The sequence below is a fragment of the Engraulis encrasicolus genome, unplaced genomic scaffold (assembly GCF_034702125.1).
Source record: "Engraulis encrasicolus isolate BLACKSEA-1 unplaced genomic scaffold, IST_EnEncr_1.0 scaffold_398_np1212, whole genome shotgun sequence".
NCBI lineage: Eukaryota > Metazoa > Chordata > Actinopteri > Clupeiformes > Engraulidae > Engraulis > Engraulis encrasicolus.
In genome coordinates, this window is record NW_026945696.1 from 25591 (window position 1) to 38279 (window position 12689).

The 12689-nt window shown below is 41.8% G+C and overlaps 1 protein-coding gene across 1 annotated transcript; it reads right to left on the reverse strand.

Annotated features, from left to right (window-relative positions):
- Nucleotides 1-821: 821 nt before the first annotated feature.
- On the reverse strand, nt 822-12024 carry LOC134443913 (uncharacterized). The gene is made up of 9 exons (XM_063193436.1): nt 11900-12024; nt 9754-9832; nt 9309-9383; nt 8066-8259; nt 7517-7671; nt 5537-5891; nt 5147-5255; nt 1751-1959; nt 822-1247 (listed from the first exon to the last, which is right to left on the reverse strand). Exons 3-9 carry the CDS (start codon nt 9322-9324, stop codon nt 1038-1040), a joined length of 1248 nt encoding a protein of 415 aa, XP_063049506.1. The 5' UTR covers nt 9325-9383; nt 9754-9832; nt 11900-12024; the 3' UTR covers nt 822-1037.
- Nucleotides 12025-12689: the final 665 nt, after the last annotated feature.

A 12689-nucleotide genomic window follows, 5' to 3' on the forward strand; every position in this document is an offset into this window, starting at 1 on the left:
GCCTTCCAACTACGTCCGCAAAATGGTTCGCCAAAGTGATACTTCATAGTAATCCATTTTATTTTTGTCCACCAAAGACGAGCCACAAGAAACATATTCACACGTTTTCATGTCCTGAGTTGTTATTGTCTCGCAGATTCACTTCTCTGTCACTGAACGCAGTTTAGTGACGTCACGGTGTCACATGACTCCTGGAAGGAACGCCATTCGCTCATCCAGTTATTATACAGAAGCGAGAAAGAGAGGCGCTGTCGTAATATACTGTTTGATATTTTGAGATGGATCCTCCGTTGGGGTAGTTCAATTGAAGAGTTTGGTGGCCATGGTTATCTTTTTCGAACCAGAATATTTGTTACAGATAAAGAATTATTCCTTCCAGGAGTCATGTGACACCGTGACGTCACTAAACTGCGTTCAGTGACAGAGAAGTGAATCTGCGAGACAATAACAACTCAGGACATGAAAACGTGTGAATATGTTTCTTGTGGCTCGTCTTTGGTGGACAAAAATAAAATGGATTACTATGAAGTATCACTTTGGCGAACCATTTTGCGGACGTAGTTGGAAGGCGGAAGCTGAAAGAGGTAGGTGCGCCACTTTTGAAAACTCCTGTTGTATCGTACCTATGCTACCTAATGGAACATCGACTTGTATGGACCCACACACCACGGCCAAAGCGTTCAAAAGGGTTTTAATGCACGCTAGGAGCTTTAAAACAGGTCAAATACATGCCCGAAGCGAAGGGCCAGGTTTTAACCGAAAACGGCGCAATTGAACAACTTTGCGCAGCACGCATGAAAATTTCTCGCGGTTTCCCCTTTCATCCTTTTCCCTGGGTCCACCCAAGATGGGATATGAATCCAAACTGGCCGGAATTGCCCTTTAATCATCTGAGTATCATACTGCATTCACATCAATAAATCATTGGAGTGATCATTCCATCATTCAATGATCACAAAACTTTAGAACAGTGCACTTCTCATGCAGCGTTATGAGTGATACACAGTATTATCAGTCAGAGAGACACCAAGTGCAGTCTACTCAGTGCCACCAGTAGCAGGTAACTCTGGCTGAGCTGCATCCTGACCAATCTCCTTCAGCCTCTCATTCACATCGCAAATCTGCTTCCTCTTGTCAGCATCAGAGAGAGTCGAGGGGTTAATCTCCAGGAATGTATAGCCCTCCTTGGATTGGACATCAAACACTTCTTGGGACTTCATGCAAGACTGGCCAAATGCCTGCCAAGCCTGGTATCCAAACAAAACAGAAGTCAGAATCATGGCAGAATATGAAATCAAGACCGCAAATGTAACCATATTCAGTACGTGATTCTACGTCCTCAACCTGTGAGGTGCCACTGGTCAAATGTCTGATAAGCGTGAAGATGTACAAAATCACCAACCACAGCTGTTTTTTTTTTTTTTTTAAATCATGACGGAATTCTATGCCTTCAACCTGTGAGGGTACTAGGTCGTCGCTAAATCATTCAAATGGAGATATTTTTCACCTTAAATGTGAATTGGCTGTTTGATTTACAAGTTTGCAAGTCGTGGCTGCAAAGTTATAAACACTGCCCTGTCAAATGCAGTGGTCAAAAGTTATATTTTTAACTATGTCATGGTTTTGGGTTCATGGACTTTTGTGGTGTTTAAAATGTTCTCCCAACGTTCAAAATGAGGTAGGCTTCTGTGTTCTTCAGGACGTGTTAATTTTTTTTCCTGTATGTGCAGAATTTCAGTTAGTACAGTACCTTCTCAGCTTCAGTTATAGAATCCACAAAGATTTCCTTGAAGTCTTCAAGGTCGTCCATCAGGTCTCTGCCAATAAATGTGTCCTTTTCCAGCTTCTTCAACATCTCTGCAACATGATTCCAGAACCTCAAGATCAGCATCAGAACGTCCTGGATCCTGACCAGGCAATGCTTCACTTCCTCCAGGTGCTCCGGAGAGGGAATTGAGCCTGGAGTGAGAGAAGACAAGAAAGAAACTGTTGTGGAAAATCAATCCAACAGAATAACTAAATACCAGAAATAATCAAACTTACACACAAAAAAAACCTACGCGAAAGGGAGTAAAACATTTATTCTGCTCTCTGCCACACAAGTACAAGAAAAAAAAGTCAAAGAGCAGAACCCCTGTGCCAGCCGTGCTGGTCCAGATTGTGAGTCCCCTCTGCCTTGGACTCCCTCCCCAAAAGTGGAGTCCTGGGTTTGGCCGATGCCCAAATAAGGATGTTGTTAGTGTAGGGCAGGGCTATAAATTAACACCCGCCAACCCGCCAAACGCAGGTGAAATTTCATTTTGGCTACTAGAACAAATTACTTATTAGTTAGCCAGTAGCGCCCGAGTAGGCTACAGTAAATTATGAGCGGTAAACCCCTGCTTGTATGGCGAACGGTAAGACGGCGAGATTTCCTACATTACCCATAAACACTACTGTCTTGTAGCCTCCCACCGTGGGCTTTCCGAAGCAGCGGCTACTCCATGCTGTTGCGCCAGGACTGAAAACATTTCAGACGACCAGCCTACTGTCAACTATGCTCACACATTCTGACAGGCAACTTTGCTCCTGTGGTTTCGCTCCACAACTACAACTTTTTAACGTCACTTTTACTATTAGGCCTACTAGCATTCTTCGACACAGAATCTTGCTCTAACAGGCTACCTTTTTGAAGCTGCGAGGGCCTGCCCCATCAGTTTCAACAGGACAAACGCGGATCATGCCTACTTCTGTTTTGTATGTTCTGTGCGGGTGATGAGAATGTGGCGGTGGTTAAAGCAAGGTTCTATGTTGTTGAATGGTAGTTAGTAACAGAAATAGTGACGTTAAAAAAAGGAGTGGTTGTGGAACAAAATTGCGACAAGGGCAGAGGAGGAGAACTGACTGTCAAGAGTAGTGTGAACGTAGCTGTCAGTTATCTTCCGAAATCTGGTAAGTCCTGGCGCAACTAAAGCCGGGCATACACTGTGCAATATTTTCAGTCATGGCTATTAAGCTCCTGCTCACACTGCACGAGGAAATTTCGCGATTTAAAGGTTCATATCTCATGACTCACGTCCTCACACTATACGAGCCGACGGTGGGATGCGAGCAGAATGGTCCGACTGCGCGACACGACACGCGTGTTTCCCGGGGCTGCAGAGGAGGGAACATCAATAGCGAATCGCACAGCCCTATTAACTTGTGCATGTGTAATGTCAAATCGCAATTTAACTGTGCGATTTAGTCACGAGGCACGACCAGGATTTCAAACAGTTTTGATTTTCTTGCGACCCTGCGATTGCACGATCGTGAAGCGAAATCGCTTGTCGTTACCCCATGTACACTGCACGATGCGAGACTCACGATTGACCTGCGATTGAGCAAGAAATCGGCCCGACTCCCAAAAAGTCATGCGAGTTCCAAATCGGGGCAAAATCAGGGCAAAAGGCGCACAGTGTGAGCCCAGCTTTAGTTGCAAAGCCCACGGCATCGGAAAGAAGGGCAGACCAAGCATGGCCGTGCGCGAGTAGGCCTAGGCTATTAACAAAAAAAACTACCAATGGCAAAGCTATGGAAGTAACAAAATAAGCGAACATTTCAATTATATTATTTGCTTTTAGTTAAAAATAGTGTAGGCTTCTTGTTATTTTGTTGCGCATGGTAGAGAAGAGCTCCTGGAGGAAATTAAGGTGTCTAGCAGCATACTGTTGGACATAAACACACAATAGGCACACACAAGACATCATACCCATTATTGAACAAAGTGTGTGTGTGTGTGTGTGTGTGTGTGTGTGTGTGTCCGTGCTTGACACTAACTTTTTCGCTTACCAGCCATTTTTGCTACTGGTTTTCCTGACTCACTAGCCATGGGGCCTTTTCACTAGCCATGATTTTCTTAACCATCATAGCAGCTTTAATAGGCTGTAATAATGTAATGTGGCTAATATAACATAACATAATATAATATAACAATATAACATAACATAATATAATATAATATAATATAATATGCTATAGGGCCTAATAATTAGAATTGTTAGGCCTATTAACTGGTCCATGTATGCATGCTATGGAAAGAACAGATTTACTGATCTGAGTAATGGCATAGGCCTAGCCAATATTGACCATGCAGAAACACCAAGCACAGTGTTGTGGAAGGGCACAAATGTAAGCTACACAAGAGCAAAATATTTTCGTCTTTGATCTGAAGGGCACTTTCTTCATATCATATAGGCCTATCTGTGGAGGTCGCCGTCCAAATTGATGCGCAAAGTAGGCTAGATAGCACAAAGTCATTGCCAAGTTCGCCTGTCCTCGGTCATGGATGTGGAATAATACTTCTGGAACATTTTCTAATAAAAGTATCCACTAGAAAGCACACACAGATGCGGTAACTACAGAAGGGGTTACAACTTCCTTTCATTACGTTTAATATTGAGTTGTTTAAAATACAAACGGACGCAAGGCGAGAGGCGATGGGACATGCTTTTGTGCAGTCTGGGAAGGCTACTACTGCGCGTTGTTTAAGCCCGGTTTGACAGTCGGGAACAACAGCACAAGAAACATGGAGGAATATTAAGGTATGAAGACATACAGGCAAATCAGAAAATAATTTAAACCGAACATTATTAATGCCGCATGTGTTCTTGTCTTATCACTGCGCTAATTAGTCTCGAGACTTTCACAAGACAGACTGACGTTTTCCTCTCGCCTTGGTCATTTTAATGTCCACTACTACTAAGTATTGTACTAATGACAGATCGCAAAACAAGTCAGTTGAGATGAACGTCGCTACTTTATTTTCACGTGGAGGTTTTTAGTGACATTTCCAAACGCACGCTGATGTGCCGGTAGGTCGCTGCCACTCCTCTTCGCAAGACTCCATCAGATTCTTGGCATGCGTGGGACACAGGTGACACATGTATGACACAGGTGCTTCATGGGTATTGTAGGCTCGCGAAATCGCATTGTATTGCTTTTGTAGCAAAGACGTTCCAAGGGAAAAAACTACAAAATGCGGTGCCTCATCATTCAGAATAGTAACGGACCCGCCAGAATGGCTAGTGAACCTTCGGTATCTACTAGCCAACGCCGAAATTCACTCGCATTTGGCTAGCTGCGGGTGTTAGTGTTAAGCCCTGGTGTGTGTGTGTGTGTACTCCACCATGTCTCAGTTCTATGTCCATGCGCTCCATCTTTTTGGACATCATGTCATTCTGCAGATTCTGCTCTCTCCTCTTCAGGCCGTCCATGTCCGCCATGTGTCTCTGCACCTACACACACACACACACACACACACACACACACACACACACACACACACACACACACACACACACACACACACACACACACACACACACACAGAGTAATGAGAAGTGGGATAAGTAGCCCCTGCTGCCCTGAACACCCTGCTTGACAGCAACAGCTGGGAAAACCCCAACAACAAATCTGATGCACACACACACACACACACACACACACACACACACACACACACACACACACACACACACACACACACACACACACACACACACACATACGCACGCACCCCATCATGTAGCTGTTTCAGGATTTGTCTGTTGGAGTTGTGTGTCTGGGCCACGTCTGAGTCGGACGGTCCAGAGCTCCAGGAGATCCACCAGCCGAATGTGAATTTCCTTCTGGCCGCAAACTCTTTGTCACACGAAGCCATATAGGAAATGTGGCTGTCGCGTTTGGAGGTTGCCTGGTTTATGTGCTGTTGTTTGGTGTTCATGTCGTTTTTAATGGTTTGCATCTGACTTTTGAATTCTTCAATTCGCCTGTCAATATCCCTCATCTGGTTTGAGGTCCTTTCTTTTTCTTCCTTTTTCTTGTAGATGGTGGTCGTGGTGTTGCTCAAGGCCACGTTTTCTTTCTTGTACCTGCAACCAGAGGTGTCAAAAGTAAAAGCATAAAACTACATTTCTGGTGTAATTACAACACTAGCACATGTTATTACATAGCTGTTACACCATTTACTCCATTGTACCTAATGAGATATATAGACTGTGTTGTTACTGAGAAGCACTGAAAACCCAACAAGAACCTACCACAAACTTGAAGTGCAGAGTTAGCTGTAAGAATAGTACACAGGTCTACTGTTTACCCAGGGGTGCATTTCTCGAAACCCAAACTACATTAGCTACTTTGTTGTTTGCAATGCAATTTCCCATTGGCAACTACTGAAGTTGCTAGCTGGCTAATAACTACGCTTTTGAGAAACACACCCCAGATACGTTACTTGTGTTGGAATGAAACAGTGTTTCTTTTTTACCTCCGCCAAGGAGGTTATGTTTTCAGTCATGTTGGTTTGTCTGTCTGTCAGCAAGATAACTCAAAAACGAATGAACAGATTTGGATGAAACTTTGTGGAGTTGTTGGAAATGACCAAAGGAACATGTGTTAAATATTTGGAGGTGATCAGGATCAGGAAACGGAAGCAGTTTAACTTTCACTTTTGACACCTCTGCCTGTGACACCAGAGAGGATGATGCAATGCAGATATGTTTCTTCATAAGTAACTCAAACCTCTATAACACATAGTCTACACTTCCACAACAGCACAAATTAAACAATGTAAACTTAAACTTCAACACATACCCATCCACCATTCACCTTAGATGATTACAAAGTAAACAATTTTAACTTCTTAAATTTGCACTGTGTAGGATGGTGGCCAGTGTAGGTATTGCAACTGTGCTGCCCATTGAAACTGTGCTGTTTATTGCCAAATATGACTTTTCATGAATATTTACTAGTAATAAACTAGTATTTACTAGTATGACCAACGTACAATAGGTTTTGCAGCAAGAAATGTACATTTCTGGGAATTCAAAATGGCAGACATAGAGAAGATCCCCCTTTTCGTGTAGGACAAGTGTACTTTTCCCAGTCAAAATGAAAACTTAGAATTTGATGGTGGTGGTAAGTATTCATGGAAAAGGTTACATTTGTGAATGAGCAGTATGAATTCTGAAAATAAACTACCAACAATATTACACAGTGCACCTTTAAACACATACCCATGCACCATTTAGACTAGCACAAATTAAACAATTTAAACTTCTTAAACACATAGGCCTACCTACTGTATAGACTAGCACAAATTAAACAATGTAAACTTTGTGAACACATATCCATGGACCATTTAGACTAGCACAAATTAAACAATTTAAAGTTTGTAAACACATATCCATGCACCATTTAGACTAGCACAAATGAAACAATTTAAACTTTGTAAACACATATCCATGCACCATTTAGACTAGCACAAATGAGACAATTTAAACTTCTTAAACACATACCTTTAGACTAGCACAAAGTAAACAATTTAAACTTCTTCAACACATACCTTTAGACTAGCACAAATTAAATAATTTAAACTTCTTAAACAGAAACCCATGCACCATCTAGATTAGCACAAATTAAACAATGTAAACCTCTGAAACACATACTTATAGATTAGCCACAATTAACACTTCTTAATTAGCACTTCTTAAACACATACCCTTCCACCATTTCCTCCGCAGCTTCGATGATCTCTGTTATCCAGCCCTGGGCCTTCTGCAAATACGTCTTGGCTATCTCCGTCTTGTTCTTCTGCACGGCTACTTTGAGAATGGGGAAGAGGGACTTCACCAGGTTGTCACTGGTGCACAGACACTGAGGAGAGGGAGAAGACCGTGTGGAAGCAGGTATTCTTTGTTATTCTACAAATCTGGGGTGAGTTTCTCAAAAGGGAAGTTGTTAGCCTGTTAGCAACTTCGGTATTTGCCAATGGGAAAATGCATTGAAAGCAACGAAGTAGCTAATGTAGTAAGCAACTTTGGTTTCGAGAAATTCACCCCTGGTACAGTAGCTATTCAGTGTTGTAATGACCTTGTAATACAGTACATGGGTTCTAGCCGTGAAAAGGGGGATGGGGTCATGTCTAGTCTAATGTTCTACCTCTATGGACCACTGACGTAAATTGGCTGTATAGGTAACTCTGGTACGAGAATTGTCTTGTGCATGGCCCCTGTCAAATAAGCTAATACATGACATGAATTGAAATCACCTTGAACATGACTCTCTCTGACGACACGAACAACAGTCTGGTGTTCACGGCTCTCTCTCTGATCAACTGCTCCAGTTCCGGGTATCCGGCCAGGTAGAGGTAACACAGCTGGAACAGCAGGGCAGTCCTCTCCGCAGCAGGCATCAGGTCCGTCGTGAAACTCGGAGAAATCGCTGATGAGAAGCTGGTCACCTCTATATTTTAGCATTTTAAAAGCATAGTGTTACAACTACTCATAATTAAACACACACACACACACACACACACACACACACACGCGCGCACACACGCACGCATGCACACGCACACACACGCACACACACACACACACACACACACACACACACACACACACACACACACACACTTTTACAAATTACAATTACAAACATCATTTGGTAACACTTTCTATGAAGCCCATATCTATAGCGCATTATGAGCCCATTTATAACAAATTATAATGCACAATATAATTACTTACAACGCATTACGACTACACCGATGATGTTTCATGATGCTTTATGTTAACAGTAATGAATAACCATGAATCTAGCTTATAACACTTTATAAATCCAAGGGTATTATGAGTGCTCATGACTGGATATAAACTACAGGCGGCCTGATGGGGCTTACAGTACATTATGATGCATTATAGATGTGCATTATACAGTGCATTATAGATGCATCCATATGAACTTCACTTTACTTAGAGCACACATTGACGACTTATGATCTCACATGAAACATTATAGCATCATATGAGCCCTTATGACATTTTATCATCCAGGTCTGTGCATAGAGGGGTATAGGTACTCAAAATGTACTATAAGCCCCATCAGGCAGCCTGTAGTTTATAGCCAGTCATGAGCACTCATGACACCCTTTGAATTATAAAGCATAATTAATAATATAAGCTAGATTCATAGTTATTCATAACTGTTAATATAAAGCATCATGAAGCATTATGAGTGTAGTCACAAAGTCATAAGTAATTATAATGTGCGTTATAATTTGTTATAAATGCGCTTATCATGTTGGCTTTAAGTAAAGTGTTACCCATCATGTTATTGTCCACGCACTGCTGATGACACAAAGAAATGTTGAAGGCTGTTATGCAAATCTACTGTCACAGACTCACATAGACTTTAACGCCTATAGTTCACAATTACTTAAAGTATGCATACATTTACAAGTACAGTATATACATTTAACTTAACACCCTGTACATGTATTCATGTTGTACCTTTGCTTTGAGCCATGTTTTCCCAGACGAGGCTGAACGGCTGGTTGAAAAGAGGAACAGGGGGACTCTAGACAGCTGGGATGACAAACAAAGACACAGTCCATATTATTATTATTATTATTATTATTATTATTATTATTATTACTATTATTATTTTACATTGAGTTCGATGATAGTTAAAAAAATAATAATAATAACGCAGATGATAAAACAACCAGACTTCTCTTGCTTGGCAACATAGTATCTTCCCCCCTGCTTGTGCAACTCTCAGACCTTTGCAGTAAAATGTTTAGAAAAGGCAAAGGCAACAAGTAACAGCACAGCTCCCTTATGGACATGATGTTGAAGTGAACTTGTTCAACACTGAAAGGTAAAGCATGTGTGTCCCCTAACAAGATGAAAGTTTGGCTTGCCAGGTCTGTGTAGAGATGAAAGGTTAGCTTACCAGGTCTGTGTAGAGATGCAGATGGTCAGCTCACTGCTGCGGTGTGTTATATAGCCTACTGTCCAGCAGACTCCACCTTCTAATGTGACCAGACACACACACACACACACACATGCAGACACACACACACACATGCAGACACACACACGCACACGCACACACACACACACACACACACACACACACACACACACACGCACACACACACACACACACACACATGCAGGCACACGCACAAGCACAAGCACACAAATACACACACACATGCAGGCGCACACACACACACATGCACACAAACACACACATTTACGCAGTCTCCACCTTCTGTTGTGACAATGACGTCCCTCGGACACACACACACACAAACAGACACAAGGCTCTTTACCACGGCACAGCAGCACTGTAGCAAAGGGTTCACAGAGCAGTGGACAACATATCAAGGGTAAGTTTGTATTTATTATTATTAGATTCATGCCCTGCATGCTTCTCTCTTTTTTATTACTTTATTGCTTATTCAAATTTATTCAAGTCATAATTTTCATCTGATCATTTGTGGGTTCAACTTGCAGACACTTTCTTTTTTGTGTATATAAAGTGATAACATAAATGGTGACAATTGCATAAATAAATATGCCTGTGTGTAGGGGGGAATTAGGTGCGAGGAGGAAAGAAAGGGGGAAAAAAAACCCCAAAAAACCCTGCATGCTTCTCATTGGCTTTTGGCCTGTAGGGGGCGCCCTTGTTATCTCAATTAAAGGAACATTCCACCTCATTTTATTTCAGGAAATTGTTCATATGTAGTTAAGCCCTGGTAAAAATATGAGGAGACATCGTTTTTTTCTCTGTTTATGTGTTTGTTTTGATGCAGAGTTTAACAGTATAGCCATATTACACGTAGCAACGGAAGTCTATGGTACAAAATAGAACATCATCAAATGTACTTGTAAACCACTTTAAAATGAATATAAAATGTACCAGAGTGTAAAATGGAAACTTAATTCCATCCAACGATAACTTCTGGCTTGATGCTAATTGTACTATTCACTTCCAGCGATTGCTATGCTGATAATAAATGTAAGTACTGGACACAGTGAGAAGAAAATTCTATGCACATTCATGTGTAATATTTAGAAATACTGCAAATATGTGAAAATACAAAAGGTGTTCCTTTTATCCATGCCCAATGCTGAATGCCCAAGCCCTTTTTCATGATCCTGAATCTTGCGTCACGCAGCTCCAGGCGCCAGGGCAAAAGTTTTGCAACGCAACGTCAATGGGTTAATGTTTGAACAGGGATGAAGTTATGGTGCCTATTTGAGTCTGTCAATACTCAAGACTCAACTGAAATAGAGTTATATAAAGTAGAAGAAGCACGGTAACACTTTCTATGAAGTCTATATCTATAGCGCATTATGAGTGCATTTATAAGAACTTATAATGCGCATCATAATCATAGTGCGTTATGGCTACACTCATAACTCTTCATGATGGAGCATATCAACAGTCATGAATAACAAAAAATCTAGTTTATAATGCATTATAAATCTTAGGGTGTTTTGAATGCTCGTGACTGGTTAAAAACTACAGGCAGTGAACAGGCTTATAATACATTATAACTGTCATGATGCACTATGATTAATTATGATGTGCATTATACGTTGTTATAAATGCGCTCATAATGTGCTATAGATATGGGCTTCATAGAAAGTGTTACCAGAAGTACTTTTAAAATTGCAATTAAAACACTAGTGGCACGATATTACATGGTTTCATATCATACTACTAGTGTTGTAATTACCTCTGTAAGAGTACTTCTACCTATACTTTATACAGCTCTATTATATACACGTTGTACAGGGCTGGACTGACCATCTGGCATAGCAGGCATTTCCCGGTGGGCCCTGCACCCTCGTGGGCCCCCATTTCTTTTTCTTTTTTTACATTACTGAAAATAGGGGCCCACGAGGGTGCAGGGCCCACCGGTGAGTCAGTTCTCCACCACTAATAATAATGAGGGGCCCCCTTAAATCCAAAAGTGCCCGGGCCCTATTTATCCCCCAGTCCAGCCCTGACGTTGTACATACTAACTTCACCAAAATGATTTGAAGTGTGCAGACTCCTCACTTAAAAACTTGTGAATACTCACTTTTTCAAAAGGATTTTAAGTGTGCAGAATCCGCATATCACGTTAATCCTCATGTATACTCCCAGACATGGCAGCCACAGTGAAATGATAAACTCTGTGCCAGTTGTCTTTAGTTCAGTACCTGTGTCACTGTCAGATGTGCGTATGCTTTTTTTCCCCCCATTTTGTGGTTTAAAGGGCCACATAATCACATTCCATCAGAAGATTATAAATTGTTTTATTTATTCTTCTACAGTAAAATTGCAGACATGGCAGAGTGCGGCAGTGACAGCAGCTCAGGCCCGGCGATCAGCCAGGAGGCGATCCCAATGGCTGAGAGGATCTCACTGCTCTACCGTCTCTCCTACATCTCCGTGGCTAAGTTCCCCCACCTGGAGATCAGCATCCAGAACAGGGCTGCACACACTCAGCAACTCTTCTCACATGCCAAGGACATCCTGTGCGATGTAATGTATCACATCTGTTATGCAATGCAGATGTAACATGTAACTACTGTAATATGTGGGCATTACCAGTCGTCTCACGTCTGCTGTTGATACAACTGAATGTTGCATATGCATTGCCACATCATCAGAACCACATAGAATTCTTATTAGGACATTTAATTGCTAACGTCTAAATATGTATACTAGTCTATATTTAAAAATCTCCTCCATGGTGTCGTTATCGCAGTCTGTTTACACGGTGGACAAGGTGCAGTTGTTGTTCCCTCCGATGAAAACTGCGGTGGAGAAAGAACAGCCTGATCAGCTTCAGGAGCTCACGGCATCTGCTAAGGAGCTGTTCCCTC

Excerpts from the sequence above, each read along its gene's own strand:
- LOC134443913 (XM_063193436.1), bottom strand. Across the intron at positions 5,256-5,536 it reads TGAAACAGCTACATGATGGG|GTGCAGAGACACATGGCGGA; the intron begins GTGCGTGCGTAT and ends GTGTGTGTGTAG. Across the intron at positions 1,248-1,750 it reads CTATAACTGAAGCTGAGAAG|GCTTGGCAGGCATTTGGCCA; the intron begins GTACTGTACTAA and ends TTTGGATACCAG.